Source organism: Pezoporus wallicus, unplaced genomic scaffold (assembly GCF_028554395.1).
Source record: "Pezoporus wallicus isolate ANWC-B61680 ecotype Strahan unplaced genomic scaffold, APGP_CSIRO_Pwel_v1 contig_16, whole genome shotgun sequence".
Taxonomy (NCBI): Eukaryota; Metazoa; Chordata; class Aves; order Psittaciformes; family Psittacidae; genus Pezoporus; species Pezoporus wallicus.
In genome coordinates, this window is record NW_026641478.1 from 4,954,694 (window position 1) to 4,979,852 (window position 25,159).

Genomic DNA, 25,159 nt, shown 5'->3' on the forward strand with positions numbered 1-25,159 from the left:
AAGGCTCTGTGAAAGCACAAGCCAGAAAAACACTACTTCTTCACCCTAGTCTGGGGATTTAGCATTGTTTAGCACATCTTTTAGTGAAAGTCCTTTCTCTTGTGCAACAAACTAGGCTACCCACTGCTGTGGCAGACCATGAGTGGATTGCAGGAAAGGAAACATGCAGCTAAACAATTGTCTGGCCAAGAACTCAAAACCTCAGCTTCCATCTGCTTTAGTATCTCCTCCTAGGAATTTAATATTGGTAGTTAATTTCACCAACACCCCAAAAACTTGAACAAAACAAGCCTTGACACTAACCTAATCTGACATCCTATAGTGCATGGTACATCCAATTCTTATTTTACTTTCTTTGCATCTGCTTGCTTACCTGACTGGTTTAAGGTCCCTAAATGTTATCAGGACTGCCTATGTTCCCTTTCAGTGGTTTAGCTCATCTACACAAATCCATTAGAGGCAATAATGTCTTCCTGCTCCAGCCTTGCCTCAGGGCTGTTTTACCCAGCTGGCAAACCAGAGTTCTCCTAGGAAACCAAAGTGCAGGCACTGTGGCCCTGCTGCACAACGGTGACTGGAGGAGGAAGCATCTCCTAAGTAGCCTGCTGCTACTGCATTAGCACTGCACTGACACACATCACACAGCCTTTGACACAGAACTACTGTACTCACATGTAAGCTAAAGAAAGATCCAAAAGGTCTGACAAAATTCCTCCAAGGCTTCTCACACCTCCTTTGGAAGTGATCCATGATGCATCTCAGACTGCTTTTTTTTCCCCTACCCCTCATCAGAACCACTGAGGGATACACCAAGAGGAGCCAGAGCTCCTACAGCAATGTCCCTGTTTATAAGGCTGTTAAAACTACCTTTTTGCTGATTTCCAAATGGGTACAGAGGGTCAGATGAAATGCAGGTCCATGCAGCTTTCAATTTAGCAGGTCACTGCTGAACCACAGCATGTCTTGTGTTTCTGAGGAACCTGTGCTGATGGTTCTCAATTGCTCTTCTGTGGAAGCACTTCAGCTTCCACATCCTGCTCACTAAGTGCTTTGTTAAATGCTTGAAGCTAAACACATATAACTGAGAACAGCACAGTGGTGGTGGTGTTTCCAGTGGAAGTAGCTTGGGTTGAACCAAAACTGTGGAATGAAGAGCTCGACTGATCCTAGCTCCTCACTTCTGCCCCAACATCCCCTGCCACTGACATCTTTCCAGCCACCCAGTGAAGTAGATAAGGAAGAGAATTCCACTGGGCTCCTCTGTTTCTAAAACCAGAGCCCAGCTCCTCAATTACTACATTATCACACACACACCTACTGTGTCAAGCACAAACGATGGGCAGAAGGGACCAGCCAGAGCGATCTTTTCATGATGCCATGGAACAAGACTATTTATGAGAACATTTTGCACAGCTTAGTCCTGGCCATCAAAGAGTTACTACTGCTTTAACTAGAAAATGAGCTCTTGCAAAACACTATAAAGTTTAGTAGTGGGCAGAAATTATTTCACAAAAAGATTCAAAAGCTAAAAGACAGCTCAGTATTTGTTAATTCAGGGTGACTCCAGAGAGTAATTCGTAAGCTTCTAAATTAATATTTTTAAGGCAGTCATAAAATGTGAACTTCAGTAACTGCTACAGCCAATCAAGCTGCCATCAATCCTGCTTTAGACTACTAAAACACTGGTAATTGCCACGGGTAAGTCTAACAAAAGCTTATCTACCAATAGTATCATAGCATGATATACTACCATCTTAAAAATGGCAGTGTAGTGAATGTTACACTTCAGTCTTTTTATTATTGCAGATTCCAGTTTCTAGAACTTATTTTCTATTTCTTCAGTGTTCTCTTGGCAAGCTGTCTTAAAAAAATTCAATATATAGTAAATTTGCAGAGAAGGACCAGTACAAGAGCAAATACATTGGCATTATCAGTACAGGAGGCATTACAGTAAATGAGGATGGAAAAGAAATAGCACTTAAACTCACCTGAAAGGATGTTTAGAGACAGTGCAACACAGAAACAGAAGAAACTAAGATATTTGAAATTACTTTTAATATTCAAGTTATCAAAATGTAATTCAGTGAAGACACACAAATGATATTGTGGGAAGTTCACCGATACAAAATTGCAAATACAGACAGCGTTAACATGTTAAAAGTTAGCAACATCTGATGATGACTTACGTTCTTTCATTTTTCCCTATATTTCAACAGGAAAAAAAGTGTTCTTTCTCATTCTACTATACTGCCAATATCCTTACATAATTTCTAATAGGAAAACTATTTTGCGTTTCGGGTCAGGTAGTATGTCTGCTGACCAGCACTTTGCATGTTAACCACCTCTCCACTTCTGCCACCATAAAGGCTACTGATGTTGCCCTTCTCTCCTTAATCTCACATTTTGCAGTGACAGAACACTCCCACAGATAAATTTAGCTACATCACAGTAATACATCTAAATACATAATGGACAGCATGTTGCTTCTGGAAACAAGTAATTCCACATGACAGATTTCAAAACCAGAAAATACCTTTTTCAGATTACAAAAGGTAGTTCTGCAAACTGGAATTTCACTGCAGGGGAAAAAAAAAAAAAAAAACAAAAAAAAACACACCACTAAAACAAACCCACCCCAAAACCCAAATCCAAAGCAACAGATGGAGTGTTCATATACCTGAATATTGTAAACAAATATCCACCAGTTACTGACTTAACATTTTAAAAGTAGGCAGATTTCCCTCCACCTCCTGAAAGACACTAATAAGTACTCCTGAATACAGCAGCAAAAGAAGTTTTCTGTTCTTTGGGTAGATGAGCAGTTATGGTTTTATATCCTGGCCCAGTCAACTACTGGAATAATGCATAGAAGCAAAGTTTTCAGGTATGAGCAGGTGGTATTTCCCTTCACTGCAAGAATGTTTGAAAGACAGTCAAAATTTCAGTTACTCGGATACAGAAAGTCCACCTTTGTGAACATCTTTACTACACAACTGTATACTGCAGCAAATTTTTCTAAACCTTCTCACTTGCTGCTGACTGGATAGTTCTAATCTCATGGTCTCAATAAAATTGCAGTTCTACTTAATTTCACACTTCTTTTGTATTATATAGGACCTATGGACCTGTATATGGCCCATGGAGGTGTTTTGAAAACAGCAGCCATGATTTTAAGATTGTAGAACTTGCAAATAAATAAACAAACAATATCCTACCACTCTCCCCTGTTTTCTAAAGTAAAACATTGCACGGAGAATGCAGATGGAAAAATATAACTAAAGACTGTATCAAATTCATACAAAGATTCTATGTCTCTCTTATTTGCTTCCAAACTGGTAGAAGTAGCACATTGAGGATATACAATTTTAAACATTATATATAATAATGTATATATATTAAATACCTTTCTCAGAGCAGCAATACTGTAAATGTTACTCATCTATCAGATCTGAATGCAAATCAATAATTGTGGCAAATAAAACAAAGTAAGTTTTTCAACAGGAATCTCTCTTCTCACAAGGTTTCCATCTTTAAGTGAATTCAAAGATACTGACTTCTTGGAAGTTTTCCAGCCTTTTATGGTGCCTGTCCACACATAATGCCATAGCTGTCATCTTGTAAGGAAAGACAGAGCATAGAATCATCTCCACATAGCTGAATTTGAGAGTTAGGAGTAGTGTAACAGAATCTGTGATGCCTCAGCACTTTGATATTGCATTAGTGATTGAGACAGAAACCAAAGGAACACAGAGCAAGTCACATAAGCTTCTGGCATGTTGTTGGTCTAAACACAACTTGCGTGCATGGACATTGCACATTCAGAGTTCCAAAAGCAGAGAAGCATGGCCTACCAGTAGCTTCCTGATGCACTCAGGCAAGATAGTAACAGACAGTATATGGGACTGTCATGGTTTAAACCCAGTCAGGTAACTTGTTCACTCACTCCCAGTGAGTGGTGCCGAGCTGACAACAATCGAGGTCCGTGTCCGTCTCCCCCCCCCGCACTGGGGCTCTCCCCTTCCCCGCTCCCGGAGGAACGGGGAGGAGGATCGAGAGAGTGCAACTCCTACGGGTTGAGACAAGAACAGTCCAGCAACAAATCACCACCGCTACTATCAGCTAAAACAATGATAAGGGAAAATAACAAGGGAAGAGAATACGATACCACCGGCCAAGAAAGCGAGTTCCACCCGGAAGCCCCTGTCCTTCCGGGTAACTCCCAGTTACCCCCCACCCCGGGCATGACGTGCTGTGGTATGGAATACCTCCCTGGCTAGCCCGGGTCAGGCGCCCCGTCTCTGCTTCCTCACAGCTTCCCCTCCTCCCTGGCAGAGCATGAGCCTCACAGAGTCCTTGGTCAGGGTAAACATCACTTAGCAACAACCGACAACATCGGCTTCACCAACACTGTTCTCAAACTAGAAGTCAAAACACAGCACTGCACCAGTTAACACAAAGGAAAAAACATGACTGCTACTGCTGAACCCAGGACATTATCCACCCCTTATTCCATACCATTCACGTCGTGCTCAGATCCCACATTTTCAATACACCATCGCTCTCCCACATATATACATCCATATACATACAGACCAAGAGGAAAAAATCATTTTCTTAGTGCATGGACCAATCCCTATAATGCTGCCGAGTCCATTCGGTCCATGATGTTCAAAGTTCATTCTCTGTTGGGATGATGGCTGGAGGGAAGTCAGGGCCAGTCGCTGGTGACCTGGAGACATCTAGTTGATGGGCTATAAAAGCATTACACAGCAGGCAACGGCATACAATTGAGTTCACTGGCTGTTTTTCCCTAAAATCAAATCCCCTTGAGGTATACATCGGACTTCCCCATCTTCCCGCATTACCCACCAAGTATATCCAGGTCCCTGAGCAAAAGCAATCCCACGAGTGGGTTTGCCAGTTCCTGAAGCAGGAATTACCCAGACTGTCTTCCCCAGCAAATTCTTCATATGCACCACGGGAACTTTGTCCCCCTCTACAATATGTAAAAGTTCTGACTGGGCTGGGCCAGCCCTGTTGGCAGATCCTCTGGTGTTGACCAACCAGGTGGCCTTTGGTAAATGTGTAATTGCTAAGCACCTCCATCATATACCTCCCAAAGTATAAAGGTGGTGACCACACTGGGAACATAAGCCAGATCAGTTTCATGATCAATGATTCTATTGTATTACAAGTCATTACCATAAAGTACAATGGGACAAAAACCTTAGCCCAAGCCCCACACTTGAAAAACACTAATACAGCAAATACCGGATGGACGTAAGATATGATATACTGAAACTGTGAGATCAAGAGGAAAAACCTTGAAAGCCAATAAATCAGCATTGTGACGAGTGACTATCAATCCAGTCAGATCTGTTCTTATCTCAACCCTTCGTGCCCCACGTTGGGTGCCAAAAAGAACTGTCGTAGTTTAAACCCAGTCAGGTAACTTGTTCACTCACTCCCAGTGAGTGGTGCCGAGCTGGCAACAATCGAGGTCCGTGTCCGTCTCCCCCCCCCCGCACCGGGGCTCTCCCCTTCCCCGCTCCCGGAGGAACGGGGAGGAGGATCGAGAGAGTGCAACTCCTACGGGTTGAGACAAGAACAGTCCAGCAACAAATCACCACCGCTACTATCAGCTAAAACAATGATAAGGGAAAATAACAAGGGAAGAGAATACGATACCACCGGCCAAGAAAGCGAGTTCCACCCGGAAGCCCCTGTCCTTCCGGGTAACTCCCAGTTACCCCCCACCCCGGGCATGACGTGCTGTGGTATGGAATACCTCCCCGGCTAGCCCGGGTCAGGCGCCCCGTCTCCGCTTCCTCACAGCTTCCCCTCCTCCCTGGCAGAGCATGAGCCTCACAGAGTCCTTGGTCAGGGTAAACATCACTTAGCAACAACTGAAAACATCGGCTTCACCAACACTGTTCTCAAGCTAGAAGTCAAAACCCAGCACTGCACCAGTTAACACAAAGGAAAAACATAACTGCTACTGCTGAACCCAGGACAGGGACCTTTGAGGATGAGCAAGTATTCCATACTGTAGGTGAAACATTGTTTCATGTACTTATACAGCACCAGTTGGTGGAGCTACAGTAGTAATTCTTTGATGTATTTAATGTGAGCCTACCATAAGGCAGAGATAACTGTCTGCAGTGGTGAAATTTCTTCACACTATGTTAAGTTGGCAATTTCTTTTATAGTTTGTATAAGAAATGTAATATCATCTGCCATTTCTGCCTCCCCCCATCCTCCAGCAATAAGTTTTAGCTTTCAGTTCACTGCATATGTGCCAGTCCAGAGCACAAACACATGCTTAAAAGAGTCATTCTTATGAAGAGCTTTGACAAACAGGATGGAGCTACCCAAAGTTTTCTGTAACTTCAACTGTAATCTATCAAAAACTAATTCAACTCCCAGAGTAGAAAAGGAAATGGATATATGCCTCCTGCAACGCAGAAATGTTCTTCTGTCTTATTCAGACCTTGAGTCATGTTTTATCATTGGTACCTAAATCCAAAAGAGAGGTACTTTGTTACAGTTCATACAAATAGAATTCTTGCTGACATAGTAGAGATGTATACAGGTTTATGCAAGAAATGCAAATATTAGGATGAGAACTGAAACAGGAAAAATATCACAGAAGTCTTGAAACGGGAGCAAATTACTTCTAGTTATTGTGTTTCACTTGTGTAGCCATAGTGCCCTCTAGCAGCCGAAAGAGAAAAGACAGGCTTTTAACCCAAATAAAAAAATACACGAAATCAGAACTTTTTTTTTTTTTTTTTTAAACAGAGAAAGGACAGTTTGCAAATGTGAGGAATAACATTTCTTCATGTTAAAACAAAGTACACTAATGGAAAGGGCAGTCGGCTCAGCTTTTATGCAGCACACTTCTGCAGAACTGGGAAACTTTATAAAATCAGAGTTCTTGTACCCTCAAGGCATTTCTGTGCTTCTGTAAATCTCCCCTACACCACACATGCATTAACAACATGCACACGATTTTGGCAAAATGATATAGATTTTTACATGAATAGATCAGCATACGTTTCTGTGAAATATGTTTTCTCTGCAAGGAGGAAACCTTTTGGCTCAAACATCTTTATTGCACAAAATTCTGCGCGAGATGGAAACTAAATTACTACGTTTAAAACCTAAGAAACTTTTCATTTCCCTAGAGAGCAAATTATTGTACAGAGAGAAGAGTTAGTGTGCCTTAGAGCTGGGAAATATTCTGTCTAGCTGCAGATCATTAGGAAAACATTTGGAGAAGTTACTGTTTCTTTCTCTACCTTTAAAAGAACACTAAGCCTAAGAAGCAGAAGTCATTCTTTATTTAGCAACTAGGAAGTGGTCATCTGCCTCATTCGAGTTCTGAGGCCTGTAAATAACATTTCTGATTTGAAATAATCTCCATAGCTTGCCAGAATGAACTGGAACTGGTTTGCTTCCCTATTCCCCTTTCCTTTTTAAAGAAAAGTATATGCTGGATAATATAAAAAGATCTGAACTTTTAAAAAAAAAATTTACCCATCAAATTGCTATAAAACATATTTATGTGAAACTACAACACAAAAGAGTAAAAATGGAGTTTTACCCTCTCTGCATCCAAAAGGTCAAGAAAAGTCTACTGCAGATGTTTCTCAGAAAAAACAAACTTTGAAGAGTACATGCCTCAATTTTTTTTTCTCCCAGTTGCTGACAGGGAAACACTGAAATACAGTTCACCAACTAGCACAGATTTGCTGAATGTGGTGTTCCAGTCTCTGTCAGAGAAATGTGAAAAACTGATTTAGTCAGTTGTACTAACAAAGCAGGAAGGATCTTGGAATTCAAGAACTCAAACTGTAGCATCAAAATTATCATAAAATACCAGGGAGTCAGATGAGATGATTTTCAAAGACATCAACTGGTCTCAGGATTGCGAACTTACTGCAAGAAGAAGAAAGAAATTAAATTCAACTTCACTCACATGGGTGAAGTACCATCATTCAGATAAGCTTTAGCATTAACACATATAGAAGGATTTTACAAATAAAGATACATTAGGGATTAAAAAAAGATAAATTTCTAGTGGAGTATGTTCTTGGAATCCTACTCATTAGTGTTCCAATTAGATCTAAAGAGAATTTAAATAAAAGACCAAAATCACCAGTTTATTTTTGTTGCAAATATTTTTGATGTCTACAGGTTTAGAACATGGTTCAGAATAAACCACATAAAGGCTATTAAAACAAAAATGAAAGTAATTGTTTTATAAATCTACAGTATTTAGATAACTATGTGACAAGCACACTAGCGTGTTTATGAAAGTTTACATGAGTCCACAAAAACTGAGTGCTTATTTTCACCAAGGATAAGTTTACAGCTGTATCAGCTCAACTGAAAGAATTTTTTTTGTATCTTCAAAAATAACTTTTACTTGGTTTGAGCTGAGGTTCAGATGACAGCAATCAAGGACTATAATAATACAATAATAAGCAGCCCACTCAGAACATGATGAACAATAAAAACTGTTCAGCTTTTCATACTTAATTACCTTGTTTTTCCACAAACTTCAAATTTCCTCTATTTGTTCCAATTGTTTTAATCTTAATTTGTTAATAGTAACAAGTTGATAATTGTAACTTGCTATTTGTAATAAAAAGTAAGCAATATTGGATTACATCTGACTTTATGTTCTTTAGTTGCAACATAAACACCCCAATGTTGAATTACAGTAAATGAGGTGCTTCTGTGGAGTTCTACCCCTTTATGTTACTTTGTGTATTGGTACAACAGTGGTATATGACTAGCAGAAAGGAAAAAAAGAAATCCCCCATCCCTACCCATCTATTTTTGCTGAAAACTACTAGTTCACAGATCAATTAAAAAAATACAGGGAACATCTCAAGTAACTGGAATCAAAATCAGATTCTTGTGCATCTTTTTGTGCTCTTGTATGCTCATGCTGTAACGGACAATAACAAATTAACCATTTCAACTACAACCCCCCAAAATAAATGTACTGTTATTGAAAGTTATCCAAGGGCTGACAAGAACACTAAGCTTAAGACAGTATGGGGACCTCTTCAGATGGCCAACAAAATCAGGTCTTTTAAATCGGGTAACAATCACACTTAGCTGCTCTCAGATACTGAAATTACCTGAATAATTATTTTTTTTTTTTTTTTACTTCTTTTCTAGTTAATGAATAGGGATTTTGTTCAGAGTGTGATTTAGAACAGAAACATATTTTGGGTGCCTGAAAGTTATATGACTATTTTTCAACAGGTGTTCTTTCGGTTTAAAAAATGGACCTGCTCAGACTTGGTTGTAAAGTAAGCCTTCTACCTTTGCATTTAACTAGTAAAGACTGTTTCTCATATGGGTCTTCTGATTTGAAATAAGTGAGTTTTAGTCACAGAACAGTTTGGATTGGAAGGGACCTTAAATTAGCTCCAAGTCCGATGCCATGGGCAGGGACACCTTCCATTGGACCAGGTTGTTCAAAAGCCCATCCAACCTTGCCTTTAGGAAAAGAAGGAATACAAGTAATACTAGCCGTAAGTAATGCTTCAAAAAGGTATTCTTCTTATTTTACTGTTTTGTACACAGACTGTAATACAGTCTAAATTACCGACTTCCATTGTTTAAAAGTTTTTGTAGTTTAACCAGATATAGTACAGTATAATACCGTCATTGAACTAGATGTCAGATCACATTATTCAAGGCCTTTAGCATCTAGCTGGAAAAGAAAATACAGGTTTACCTTTTTTTTTTTCCTCCTAGAAATTTTCAAAAGCTGTCTGGGGAAAACCAAGTTAACCCCACTGCTGGTGTTTCAGACTAGGAAAATCCATTTGCAGAACTGTTAAAAAAAATACAATTCCGGTAATCACTGTGGAGGCACACTTGGGAATACATTCAGAAGAATCAACTAAGTAAAGAACGGAATGAAGTCAGCAGGATGTTTGGTTTGTTGTTTCAAACAAGGAAGGATGCTGCTCCAGGTGACAACAGATTTCACCAAAGGCTATGCTAGTAAGGATCTGACCGAAATGAAATGACAAGAGGCTGGCAAAGGCAGTAGCAAAAAAGGGAATACAGAGCTAGAGAAGTAATACAGGGACAGAGCAAGCCAAAAAGGGATCAAATCAAGAAAATAATTTGATAATGACAGAAACATGTACAGAATCCACTTAGACTGCAACTGTGACTCCATTTTCTGATGCTGAATGGCATACAATCACAGATTGGTTTCAACTGAAATAAGTATTTGGGGTTGCTTTTAAAGCAAGAGTAAACCAACCCATTCTGATCCAGGTGGGTTTCCATCATTCAGTGTCACAAGGTGACAGCAGGGGACAAAATACACCAGTAAGAACTCCCCGACACCTTTCACTGACAGAAGTTTAAGGGAAGAAGGTAGTTAAAAGGATTTTAAAAGGTTTCACCCCCTTATAGGTAGACCAGGGTACAAACAGTTATTAATAAATGAATCTTGCATGGAAGCATTACCGGGCTTAATTCAAAACAAAAAGGCAAACTTAGTATACCAATTTTAAAGTTATGTGATACGTCAATTTCAGATGATTCATAAGAAATACCCTGTAAAGAACACACTAATAGTTGCCATTAGCTTGTGTTGATTGACTGCAGAAAAAAGGCAGGTTTGAGCACCAGACAAAGCGTGCCACAACCACTGCAAGGCAGCACGCACAGTCCTTTTCTGTGCTGTACCTGTTCTTTAAGACATACAAGAAACCTTCCACCTTCCCAGCTGTTAATCTGGCACCCTTCAGATACACTGAATTATTAAGAAAGTAAAGTAAGAAAGCTTGTATCTAATTCAGTGAACTAGAACAGCTCATTCAGAGCACTGGATAAAAAGGTTCTCAAAATATTTTTTATTTTACCTGAAATTTGGTGAAAAAGGAAACCAATTTCCCAAATACGATTCCTTATGGCAGGATTTAGAATGTATTGTAAACAAGCATGGCAGTCAATTGTGAAATTTCAATGTGAAACTAAGACTATACAAAAATGTAAATGCGTATTTTTTCAACAAGATATGCACATACACAGGGACTTGGGGAAAAGACACCCAAACCAAAAACCGAAACCCCCTAAAATCAAATGAAAACAACAAAAAACCCCAAACAAGACAAACACACAAAAAACCCCAAACAAGCAACACACTCCCCCTTCACACACACCAGAAAACATCAAACCAGGATCCAGGTTTCAAAACCTCCTCAGATAACTGAAAAGCACAGAACAAAAATTCTACAGTGAGGGCAATTCTCTCCAGGACACTGCTTCTACTTTCCTCCATGCCTATTTTGAAATAATAAAAAAAAAAAACCAAAAAACAACTCTTAAATACTATCCCCTGCATCTATTTGATAAATTAGATAATTAGTGGGTTTATGCTTTTCTCATTAATGAGTTAATGGGCAAAAGAACCTCTCTCCCATCCCCAAAACCTAGAACAAAAATAAGCCCCACCACTTTAATACTTAAGAAATGGATTGTCTTTTGAAAACAACAGCAAAATGCCACTGAATGGGAATAAAATTGTCTTTCTGGTAAGGGAGAGCCTTTACTGCCGAAGACTGGGCAGTTCCCCTTTTTAAGGGAAGAATGTTCAGACCTCGCAGAACATCCTATTAGAAAGGCCCAGTGAAGTATTTGTGGAGTATACTAACATTTCTTGTATGTACATTTTTAAATGGTGAATATATGCTACAGTATGAACTCAGTGTCTGCTGGGTGTTACTTCCAATATAGAAATAAATGTAATCAGAGCAATGCAGGAATAACAAAGGTGCGTTAATTTGTGTAGTCACTTTTTTTTAGAATACCTACCAAGTATTCCATTTCTCCTAATGAATTTTTCTGAACTACATTTCAGTACCGCATATATTTCTGCGGGCTCAAATTTTCTTCTACAGTTGCACAGTGCAGGGATACAGAATAAATTCCTTATTGTTGGAATATTATTCTATTTAGTGTTTGACTTAAATCAAACAGTTTAAAATTCAGAAGACATCCAAAAGCTTTTATGCAGAGTACACCTGTGTGTTAATGTAAATGAAACACCATTACGTGGATGTTATTTTTTTATATTCAATACAATGTTAAGGTAAGTGACAGTGATTAGAGCTCCTTTTGTGAATATGGGGGTGGGGGTTGCCATTTGGAATGGTCTTTTTTTTTTTCTTTTTTTTTTTCTTTTTTTTTTTTTTTTTTTCCCACTTTGAAGGACCATTGCCTCAGCTTTTTTGGTTATTGCTTTTTTTTCTTTTTTTTTTTTTTTTTTTTTTTTTTTTTGAAGACCATTCCATTTCTTTATTTTTTAACATCTTAAAGTCATAAGGACTTATATGCAAAGCAGTCATACACTTTATCATTAAAACCCATAGGTAAAATACGTACACAAATCCAACAAAAGGCTAGTACATAGTAAAGCCTAAGCATACTACTATGCAATATTATCAATACGTAACTTTAGAGACTTCAGTTTAGTACTGTTATCTATTCATTTCTGAAAACATTCACAAAGATTTTAAATGCAAATTTTCATTCCGTATCTGGAATAGAACAAAAATTATCTATGTTATAACAACTTCTGGTCATTTGTGTTTGACCAATTCGGTAAATTACAAAGAACCCAAAGAATTCTGTAACTTTCTGTAGAACTATGTAATAAAAACATTGCATATGTTCCTAGTACGATGTCTTTAGCAATCATTTACTGAAATGTAACTCAAACACCAATCTTTCAAAATGTATAACTGACCGGCTGCATTTTAGTCTATATCTGAATCCAACTTCATCACAAAACCCCTTTTAATACAAAGATGCAGAAGTACATTAGGTAATACTAATGCAACACAGGTGCAGTTCTAGCATTGTCATTGATTAGTCGAATCATCTTCTCCATGAACGTGATTCATTTTCCTCCTCCTCTTCATCATCATCTTGAAGCAGCGAGTCATCCACCAAAGATTCTTCCTGAAACTTCAAGAGAAAACGATACTGTCATGTCAGAAAATGTTAAAGATCAAAAAGCAAAATACAACTCTGTGACTCTCACAATTTAAAAAGGAAAAAAATATTTTAACAGTAAAGCTTTCAAAAAAAAATACACTGTATGTATACGTATTACATAAATGCATTAATAAATGGCAAATTAAACATGCTTTTATCTTTTCAATGGTTTTCAAAATGACATATGCGCCTCGTTACTTAAACAGCTCTTTTTGGCTTGTCATTCATGCCCAAGCTGCAATGTTCCCGTGGAACTTAAGATGCTATACTGAAAAGTAATGTTAGTTTTTGCATGTTCACAGTAACTATGCCTCTTTTAATCCAAGATTTCAATTTACCTGTGCCACAGAAAAATAAAAGGCTGAATCTGAAACAGTTTGATTCTGGCAGCTTACTCAAGCTTTACATCCATATAAAGATTTAAAACATGGGGGCAGGGAGACAGGTATTTACAGAATTTAGTCAAACTGTATTAGTGCATTTTCAATTCCTTTCAGTAGCAACATCGTAAATTCACAGACTTCACAAAACTCTGAACATTTCAGGTCAAGAGTTAACAGGCTTGAGAGAGGAGAAGCTGAAAAACTCCAGACAGAAACAGTGAGTTGTTTTGATTTTTATTTACATATAGACACGGGGGTGTATAAATAAACTATCCCACCTCAGAGCTTTTTTGACAACTGCACCTATCACAGCAATTTCTGCACTAACTAAAGAAAGAGCTAAAACACAAGGATGTGTTTCCTTAGAAAACCGTCCCAGCTGTTTGGTAACTCATAGCCTTCTTTGTTTATTCTTCTTGTCCCACTGACAGTAACTTTTTAGCTTCCAAAGCCAACAAGAGGCATGAAGGCTGATTTGTGAAGCTAGGGAGTCTTCTGGAAATGTGAACCTGTAGGCTGAAGAAAGCCTAGAACTAAGCCTTCTCTCACTCCAGCAGGCTCTTTTTTTGTAAGAGGCAGAAACCATCATTTTTATTACTTTTGCGTATGGAAAGCGCATTTTAAAAAGCAGCTCTGTTGACACCAGGCCTGTCTGTCAGTGTATGCTTGGGTACTCTAAGCCAGACTAAAGCACAGCTTCCTGAGGACTTAGCCTCTTCCCATGGTGTCTAGATATCCAGCAGGCCAAAATATGAGAGTGCTGTCAAAAAGGAGGAGTCCTGGGCAGCACACAATGCAGAACACTATGGTGCACAAGGCTAAGTGGCAGTAAGGATGATCAAAAAACTTAGGACAACTTCCGTATCAGGGAACAACTATAGGGACTTGGATTTCCTGTCCTGGAGGGAAAGTAGTAAAGGGAAAGTGTAACAGGAGTCCCTACATAAGTGTCTCAGTGAAGAGAGAATGATTGTCTTGTTGATGCAAGAGCAGGAAAACATCAAATTAAATATGCAGGTGTTAAGTCTAATATAAAGACAGTTGTTCTGGATAGACGTGGTATAATCAAAGTGTCCCTGTTGCAGGACACTATAGATGCTATTCTGATTTCAAAGAAACCAGACAAAATAATAAAATAAACACCTATCAAGGGCTTTTAACTACAGAGACAGCACGTCTCTGACTCAAAAGGTCCCTGAGCTGCAAACCACTGATAATTAAAAGCTTCTCTCTACTTATATGTTTTATACTGTTCCTAGACATTGGTTGTTGACTCAGTAGAGTCAACTCTTTCGTTAGGCAATCAGGTGTAGAACGCAGAGCATCTAGGAAAATTAGGTTCTTTCATAATTAAGTGGCTACTCAGCAGGGAATTTCTAGCGCATATAAGTCCAAAAGACCTACTTCATATTTTCATAAACAGACCAGAAGCCCTATTATTAATAATGTCACTCCACTGAATGAGCTAGTTCCTTTTTTCTTTTCCCCCACCAAACATCAAGTCTTAGGCCTGCTACCCCACTTTTACATAGTATTCCTCAGCTGAACTAAAATGGTGGTTTAGACATGGAAAAACAAAAGAAAACTTTTTCAACTGTTTATAATACCTACTACAAAATGAAGTTAATAAGTAGCATCATGAATTGTAGGCATGCAGAAACTCAAGACATTTTATACATACGAAGAATGTATGATGGAAATTCAGGCCACTGACTGTAAGAACCTACCCCGCCCCCAATCTAGTCCTGTATAAGTACCATGTTTTAAAAAAATGAAACTGTAAAGTTTCTTTCATGTAACTGGCTGAGCTTCAGCGCACAAACATAAAACTTCTTGAACTCATCCATCTGGGACCGGGGGACCATGGCATTATACTTCAAATACTAACTTAAACAAATGCTAGAAGCAACACAAAGCTCACAGAAGGAAAGAATGGCATTTAAATGCAAAATTTCACAAGGATTATTGAACAGAAATCCCTCCTGTAAAGGAACATGGAACATCACCTAAAAGAGAAGTATCCCACTATCACAAACACTTCTCAGCTGACAAGGCCTAAGGTCTTTTCAAGAGTTTGTAGATCTGTCCTTTTAACTCTGCCAGAACAGCTAGTGTGTGCTGTTTGTTACCATCTTCATTCCCTTTCCTCTACTACCAATACCCCAGAGGTTTCTTCCTATGTCTTCAGGTGGGGTTAAAAGATGAGTGCCTCTGCTGTTCACCTGCCAGTGAATCTGTACATTCTTTCCTTTACACAGCTGAAGTGTTTGCATATCCCTATGTGCCCTGCCTTCATTATGCAAAACGGAGAACTCTCAGTGGTTAATGAGACCTCTCAATAAGGCAGACTCCTTGCAGCAACAAACACTATAGCAGCAAGCTACATTATTTCTTAAAGTAAATGAAAGAAAAAAGCAAGCTTACTTCTTCTTCATCAGGTTCAGTTTCTTCTGTTTCAAGAGCTGACAAGCTAGCAACAGGCTTGTTCCATGCCAACTTTAGCTCTTGTCCTTTAAAACGAGATCCATGAATTGCAGCCTAAAACAAGTTTAAACATTTTAGTTATATATTCGACACACACAGATATATGTAGTCTTTGTTAAGGGAAAAAGTAACTTCAGTAATACTTAAATTCCAGAAAGAAAGCAATAACCAGCTTTTTCAGAAGAAAATTCAAGTTTTGGTATGTTCATACTGAATTACTGTTATTAGGATAAAACTAAACAATTTCATTCACTGCACACGGAATTCACACATCATTTCAGAAAAATGATCAAAATCTATTTAGAAGAAAATTAGCTTGGAAAACCATAAATCATTTGGTGATGTGGGCAAAATACTGAACTAACACCTTCTAGTTTTTAGTGTTATCTTGATGGTTCTTCACCTTTCAAAGATGGACACAAAAATGTTAATGCCTAACTTACTGGAAGATGTAAGACATCCCACAAACAAATGATGTAATATATTAAAAAAACATGAAACAAAACCAAAACAACTAAAAAAGCCCCTTTGTGATTACAATTTAATCTACCGGAAAATGTTCCACTTCCTGTAAAGCCACTGTAATTGAAATGTAAAAATTTTTAACTTATGGGATATTCATGCCTTTCTAAGTACCAGCTGCATTAAGTGGCTGCTTTGGAAATAGTATGTTCAAATTAAAGTAACATGAATGAGCATAAATCAGCGTTAGCAACGTTCCGAAATAACTGTCATGGTCACAAAAGATTTATAGTACAATCTGAAAGCACAGCATAATGTGAAATGTAGAAACAATTACACGTTCAATGACATCTGAACATGAATTGTGTGATATTAAAGTCCCCAGGTATAAATTTTAAATCTGTACATATAAATTTATGATAAATTTAAAAGATTCTATGCTTATTAAAATGCAGCTCAGGAGCTTTTTGTCCATGGTCTCATCACAGTGTCACACAACTAGAATTTTTAAAAGTACTTATATGTGACACTCGGGTCCAGAAACAACTTGTAATCTTTAGGAGAAATTACTACTACATAAAAATGCAACATTTTACAATTGGGAATCCTCCTCTTCCTTTCAGGCTAGAACATATATATTCATAAACTATAGACCTATTTTCATTTAAGAAGGTAAAATATTAACTGCATTTACCTCACAATTGGCCTCAACAGAGGTTTTTAATGTTTACCTTCTACAACTTCTCCGATTGCCAGTCTTAAAGTCTGCTTTAGTAGTAAACACAGAAATTCCAGTAGAAGTATATATTTAAAACTATCTTAAGGAAAACACAGATTTTACTGTATTTGATCAAACACAGTTTTCACACAATTTATATTTAAAATTGAAGGTGCAATTAGACACAGAGCCATCTGACAAAAATTTTAATGCTAACTAAAATGTGGCCACCTCAAACACTGATCATTCAAGAAAAGAATAAAAAAGCAAATCTTATCACATCAAATCACATTTACACTATCACAAGTTGTCATTGAATAATTAGGGTTGAAAAGGACCTTATGATCATTTAGTTCCAGCCCTCATGCCATGGGCAGGGATGCCTCACACCAGACCCTGTCACCCAAGGCTCTATCCAACCTGGCCTTGAACACTGCCAGGGATGGAGCATTTTCAGGCAAAAGTAAATCCAACTGATTAAAAAAAAGAAACAAAATATACAGGCTCACTCTGCAGGATATTAGTGAAATTTCAGGAAGACTGTGAAGGTACCAAGTCTCCATGTGGAAAAAATTAGTAATTAAACCACGACATCCTGCTATCAATTCTCAAGTGTTTCTCTTCATCTCTCTTACATACTGTCCTTGAGTATGCTACAAACATCCTCATTTCCTAAGCATTCCAGTAATATGCTGTTCTGACAATTTGTTTAATCTAGAATTAAACTTCTGCGTCAAACTTCTTTTAAAATGTTAAAAAATAATTAGCAGTATTACATTTAATCAAATACATAAGTATAATGTAACTAGAAAGTAGGGGAATATTGCAGAGTATTTTCAACAACAACTTTACTCACAGCTTCAGCTTCTGCTCTTGTTTTAAAGGTAATCACTGCATGAAGAGAAGAGTCATCTATCTGGCAATCTTCAATGTCACCATATTGCTTTTAATAAAGAAATGTAGAAAAAAAAAGCTTAGTGAAATAGTTCACCTCTAACAATGCTGTCCTAAATCAAATGCCTTCAAAAAAAAAAAAAAAAAAAAAAAAAATCACATAAATTTAGAAGAGTGCCTTTCATAGCTTTAATGTCAATTAGAGTACTTGTGTTTGTGAAGAATACCATTACTTTTACTCCTATTTCTAAAACATTTAAGTGCTGTAGTCTCTGGACTTTCATATTGTAAAGATACAGGTATGAAGTAAAATTCTGACAGAAAAAGAGGTTGTTCTGCTTCAATACTTCTCTCTTGATCAGAAAGAAGGTATCTTGAATTCCATTAATCTGTTCTGAAACTCTTCCACAAATAATATTTATTAGACACAGGGACTGTAGAAAAACTTTCAAAACTTAAATTGATTTCAGCAGCTTAAGAACCTGACCCATCTATTCCTGTAATGGCCTCTCTAGTATTGCTACCTTTAACGTGCCACCTCTGTAAGCTGCAATACCAAATATATCTGTAGATATATGCAGAGCTGTAGTTATCATAATAGAAACAGAAAATACATCTCTATAGAAAGTACTTTAGTACTTTCAGTACTCATAACCAAAATCCAATGGGAGGGGGTGGCAGAGTGGAATACAAAGATTCACCCAACTTGATTCACTAGATATTCTTTGCATTTATTCCACAAAATAAACAAGTTTCCTTTTATTATAGCCTTTTTTAATGGAGAGGGTTTAGAAATGTATGCTGATTTCTCACTTTACAATTTTTGCAAATAAAATTTACCAAAAATTTTCAGTGAAAATTTTCATTAAACACTTGTTAATGTACTTCAATGAAGATAAACAGGCTTCACAAATTTAAAGTTTGGCACAGAATCAGTCTTTTTTCTCACCATTACTCCTGCTATTTCATATACCTAAAAAATTATAACAATTTTACATATATTCTGAATAAATAAATATTTTAAGTCATTACTTTGTATTCCAAATTTGCTTTCCTTGTAAGAAAAATAACAAGTCTCGTAAATGCTATGCAGTTGCAGTTACAGCTAGCTGAATCAATGGTGTAATTTCTTTCACCTTTTTCAGATGCATCTTTTTTCCATGAACAGGTATATCATGCTAAAGATTCATACCTAAATAATATTCCCAGATTAACTGAATCAAGAGAAAACAAAACCTTCAGTAGAAGAAGGTCATCAAAGAACAGAAAAAGTGAAGTTGCCACATACCGCAAAATGAGGAAGAAGATCTTCTCTATCACTTTCTGTGAATGCAGAGATTTCTAATGCCCTAGGTCGATGATCCACAACTGCATGCACAGGAACTCCTCTGCCTCTACCCCGGCCTCGTATTCCTCTACCTCTGCTACGTGATGCACCCCGACCTCTTGCATGAACCCCTCTACCACGAACTGAAGAAAGAATCCCTCGTTTGGCAGCCTAAGATGTTTATACATAACATATCGATGTATTAAAATTCATAATCTAAATATTTAGACAAAATTACAAACACATACTCTTATGTTTCCTACAAACATCTCCAAACAAGACTTAAAAAGAGCAGCTTACAGGTCTTAAAATAACAAAAGGTGAACATGTTAATAACATTGAAAAGCCAAGACTGTTAATAATTAAACAGATCAAAAATAGAATGGAAAAAGGGAAAAAGAACCAGGTATTAAAAAACAGCTATCAAAAAAGCCCTTATCTGTGAAGCTAACTCCTCACAGAAGAAAGGAACTGCTGTACAATACTTGCAATTTCATTAGCAAATTTCTTTGATTTAGTGACTAACTCCTTAATTTGTTTCTTTAACTTCGACTCTTAACTGTCTTTGAACAACCAGCCAGGACTTTTACCAGAATTTAATGCAGTGTAATAGCTTTTGGCCACACAACTGTGAGGTAGGAAACAGAGCTCTAACAAGTGCCTCCAAAGAAAAACACTTGGCTCTACATACTTACTAATTTCCACTCCCACCTGTATCCCTTCTAAAGAACTGGCATGCACTCTCCAAGAAAAGTCAAAAGGCCTGTGACAATATCTGACAGCCATTTGAAAAATAATTTGCAAAAGTGATTGTAAGTTTAAAAAAAGCACTTTCAAGGATTTAATTTCATCACTTATAACGAGAAAAAAATATTTTCAGCAAAACCAGATCTGCTACAGGAATAAAATGTTAAATAAAATCACTGTAACAATGTTCTTAACATATCCTACTGTGTTTACAATTCAAGTACTGATAACAGTACTTTAATGCATGCCACTGGTATTACTCATAAGAAGTTCAAATTTGTTATGGCTTTATTCCTGAAATTATTCTGATAATTTTACAGTAGTATGTAGTGCTGTAATTCACTCTGTGTGTGTGTGTGTGTGAGTGAAGTAAAACGTGCAGGTTCTGGTGTTTTTTAACATTTTTAAATGGTTAAATAAATAATCCAGACAGTTAAACATTATGCTAACTCAACAATCAAGCTGTATACTGTTTGGGTTTTCTCACAGCAAAAGCAGGGTCACCTGGAACAGAACAGAACAGCAGGCTACAAGGCACAGAAGAAACACAATTATTGTGGTAGTTAAAGTCACAAAGAGAATGTGTGAATAAATTTTTTCTAAAGAATTTGTAGGAATACTGAATAATTAAACAAATATCATGGGGAAAAACCCCATATCCCTCCTGTAAATTATAGAAAGGATACATCTTGTGCTGTTCCCTAACCCTGGTTTTCTCTATCTACTTTGATCACTATTTGCTGAAGGTTTCAGAATATACCTTTTACTAGCATTTTCTAAAATATACATTTTATAAATAAGCTTTCAAGACACTTTTGAAATATTATTCACCATCAGAATATGTGTTATTAATATGAGCTTTTTTGTCATCTCCACTGAACTGGTTCGGCTTATTTACAACCCTATTTTGAATTACCAAAGCTGCATTACACCTTCATTTTAGAGTAAGATTTTAATGCAACTTAGCCATAGGTATGTGCACTGTGTTCATATGTAGCTATACATAAAACATGATCAAACTTCATTCAGACAAGAGGGATTTAAGCAACACAGCAGCCTGCTTAACAATAAAAAGAGATAAGATTATCATGCAATTAAGTAGATATTACACAGATAAGGAAGACAGCACACAAAGAGCAACACCCACAACATTCAGAATTTCTCAAAATAAGACACATGAAGTATCTTGCACAGCCTTTGCAATTTTTTAAAAAGAATGTTTCTAAATATTGAACACTTCCTGAAATGTTGTTTTTGCTTTTGGTATAGCCTCCTTCTCCTGAAACTAATGCTGCAATATTATTACTTTTGGCACTTCAATTTTTCAGTTAATCTTAAGTGGATGCTAACATTTAAGAATAAAAGATCAAACAGTGTTTTTTAACTCCTCTATATCAAACATAACACCACCTACAGAAAACAATTCAAAAACACTCCAAGCTCGCAAGGAAGTATTTCTACCACAAATCTGTGGAATATCATGTCATGTAATAAGTTACAGAACTTAACTAGATTAGCCATCAAGCTTGAAGACAATATTATTTCTCTACCCTCAGTGGAATTAGAAGCTATTTTTTTAAAACATAACTGCTAATTGCCACCATCTATATACAATATTGCACAAAAAAATAGTTTATGATACAATAGATGAGTTAATAAACATATGAAAATATATTAAAAAGTCAATTGCTACAAAAGAAGAGACAAACATACTTCCAGCTGCAGCTCTGTATATTTTCGTCTTAATTCAGTAACTTCCTCCCCAGCTTGCATCTTCTTGTATAAATCCAGTTCAGTATCTAGCAACTCTTTCTGCATCTAAGAAATTGTTACAGTAAATTGTTAGTTCCACAGTTCACATTCTCTACCGAGGAAATAACATTCCATTAAGACCCAAGAACCTACTGCTATGCCCCTATGAGAAGGCCGTTTCAAAAATACACAGCGATTTAAAGGTTGGCCAGTGCTGGCCTCCAAGTAAGGTACCAGTTTGCCACAGCACCTCTATCTGGAAAACAGATTCCTAGACACCATAAGGAAAGGGAATTTGAAAACTAGATGTTGTAGCTTCCGTAAGGTTTAAACGTAAACAAGTTGTGACTTATCAGTTCACATCACAGCTCTACCTTTGCAGATATACTGCTTACTACATTAGGTTTCCACCTTCAAAAACAAACAAAGCACAAGTTTAGGAGCCTTCTTGGCAAGATAAAACTTCAATGTGTAGTAGTATGTTTCTGAGCTTGGTGATGTCAAACCTTTTAGACTACCACACAAAGCCAAAGCCAATGTAATTTTTTCTAAACTAGAGATAAATGACATGGAAAAAATGCAAAATTGCATGGTAGCGATGAGATAGAAAGACATTCTACAAAAAAGAAAAAAGCAGTACAATTACGAATATGAAATCTATAATCAGACTGGAGAATAAACATTTACCAAAGTTCCATAATGCAAAAGCACAAATGGTAGTTCTGTTCAGACCACAGTAGAAAAAAAAAAAAAACAAAACAACCCAGTAACAAGACCTCTGTTAATAAAAGGCTGGTCTCTGATGCAGTTACCTTCCAGCACATAGTACCTTAAAAAAAAAAATATTAGAAAGTTCAAAAACATACTGAAAAAGCCTTAGAAACTGAAAGGTGTCTCTGAATCCAAATTTAGACATGTTCATTGCAACCACTGAGGTGCAGGTTCTGGTACAGGTGCAGCAAAGGGCTTTATGTAACCATGAATATTTTATTTCAAGTTCTGTTCCAAAGAGAAAACTTTCTACAGCAGCCAAATGTTCCAGGGACATCGCAAATGAAGGATGAAATTATAGATTATTGTGAAACAGTTTTACATTTATACCCACTGATTCAAAAATCACAGCTTGTAATGCATTCAAAGGCTGGTTTTCAAGAGATGAAGGTTTCACATTGTGATAGTTGGAAACCAAGTATCATCACCCCATCCCCCCCCGAAAGCTTTAAAAGAAAAAAAAGCTGGATTGTTCAACTGACAAATTATTCAACCTGACCACTTTTAGCCCCATTCTGTGATTACCTGCAGCAACCACATTAAAAAAAAAAATAAAAAAAAAAATCAATCCACTACCTCCTTATAGAATAGTTTTCAAAGCTCTCACAATTGGAAACAGTGTTTCTCGCACATCTCACTGTGCTGCAACACACCAATGACATGGCAAAACAAGGACTTCTGAAATTTAGTAATGACCAGCAAGCAGCTAAAACTCATAGAGGGATCAGGCCAAGTCAGCATGGGTTCATGAAGGTCAGGTCCTGCCTGAACAACCTGATTGCCTTCTATGATAAGGTGACCCACCTGGGGCAGGAGGAACCTCCTGCATGTCAACAAAGGAAAATGCCATGTTCTGCACCTGAGGAGGAAAAACCCCAGCCATCAGTATAGGATGGGGGCTGCCCAGATGAAGAAGACCTGAGGGGTCTTGGTAGCAGGAAAGAAGTTCAACATTAGCCAGCAATATTTTCAGCAGCGTCCTGGAGAAGAGCACCACCAGCAGGTCAAGGGAAGTGATCCTTCTCCTCTACTCTGCAGCAGTGAAGCCACATGAGTGGTGCGTCCAGTTCCAGGCTCCCCAGCACAAGAGAGAAGTACTGGAGGGAGACCAGCAAAAGGCCACAAAGATGATTAAGGGACTGAAGCATCTACTGTATGAGCAGAGGGTGACAGAACTGGGATTAACTCCAAGAAGGTGGCATGGGGGATCTTATCTACATGTATAAATACTCCATATGGATGAATACTCAGTATGAATGAATCCAGGCTCTTCTCAGTGGAAACTGGTGATGGAATGAGACAATCCCCAGAGACCCTTTCTAATCTCAACCATTTTTAGCAATTTGGTGTTATTAGACCATTTCCTTGTCCATTTCAAAAATTTACTGGAACACTCTCTGGGTAAAATAACTGTTATGGATTAAAATGCTGCATTGAAGTTTTCTGATCTAGTTTTCAACTTCCTTCTTCATTTCTATGGATCTGGATTCATTTCCTTGCATGTGACAAAACTGATAAACTGTTTTCTCCTGTTCAAATTTATGAAGCACTGTACATCTCCAGTAGAAGAGTATCCTCAAAACCATGAGGCTTTAACAATAAAATGCAACTTTAAAAATTCTGACAATTTCTAAGCCTTACAGTTCAAATTCAGACAGGTGATTTCCTCCACACTTCTCAAAAAAGTTCTCTCACCAGAGAACATCTACTCTCAAAAACAAAATAAAAATTACTCCCTCATCTCCAAAAAAAAGAAGAGTTTAATCTTACTATAGCAGGGCCCGAATTTTGGGATTATTACCCTTAGTGTCGTCCCCCCCCCCCAAAGCACAGTAGAATATTCCACGGAAACAGAAATTGTTTTAAGAGGTATAAACTGACTTCCAGAAATAATAATCTATGCCCATCTTCAGGATAAAAATACACTGCTTCAACTTTTACTAGATAACCATGTAAGAAGTTACTGTGAGTACATATATGTCATTTCAGTACACTTTTTCCATATTTCTTTTAAAAACTGTACATCACTAATTTACACTGCACTTTTATGCCTATATTTCTATGTAAAATAAAGCAGAAGAAATGCTGCTTCAAACTGGGACTTAATAATCCATTTAAATTAAATCTGGGTTGTAATGTTGCAACAGATGTTTAAAACAGAATCACAAACATTAGAAGATTGAGCATTCTGAAGACTTAAGAAACGAAAACAGCAAGAAAAGACTTTTTTCTTTACTGAAAAATATACTATATAAAAATCTGCTCTTTTATTAGCATGAACTTCCTCACTTGATAAATCAAGAAAAGCTTGTGAGATATTTACAGAACATTAATTGATTTCTTAAAACATTATTTCTTAATTCTTAATCACCTTGTGACCTGCTTAGGAACAAATTAATACAATTGCATCTTAAAGCAGCTGGGAAACTGGTTAGAGGCATATACTAACACAAATGATAGTACAGGGGAGAAACTCCTCTTACAGGTACAACCCAAACATGGGTAGCTAAATAAAGGAATACTGAACAGTGCAACCTTCGATCTAAAAAGCTTAATATACTGAAACATTCCAGTGAC

General features: G+C 37.2%; 1 protein-coding gene across 5 annotated transcripts in view; it reads right to left on the bottom strand.

Moving 5' to 3' along the window:
- Positions 1-12,825: 12,825 nt before the first annotated feature.
- RBM26 (RNA binding motif protein 26) overlaps positions 12,826-25,159 on the bottom strand; it is a 50,044-nt gene continuing 37,710 nt past the window's right edge. For all 5 annotated transcript variants that reach the window (XM_057424020.1, XM_057424018.1, XM_057424019.1 and 2 more), the window contains 5 exons: positions 21,773-21,877; positions 19,274-19,483; positions 17,948-18,034; positions 15,852-15,965; positions 12,826-13,014 (listed from right to left, as the gene is read on the bottom strand). In XM_057424020.1, the coding sequence (XP_057280003.1) occupies positions 12,925-13,014; positions 15,852-15,965; positions 17,948-18,034; positions 19,274-19,483; positions 21,773-21,877 (606 nt within the window). In that variant the 3' untranslated portion in view covers positions 12,826-12,924. The remainder of the gene's footprint in view (positions 13,015-15,851; positions 15,966-17,947; positions 18,035-19,273; positions 19,484-21,772; positions 21,878-25,159) is intronic.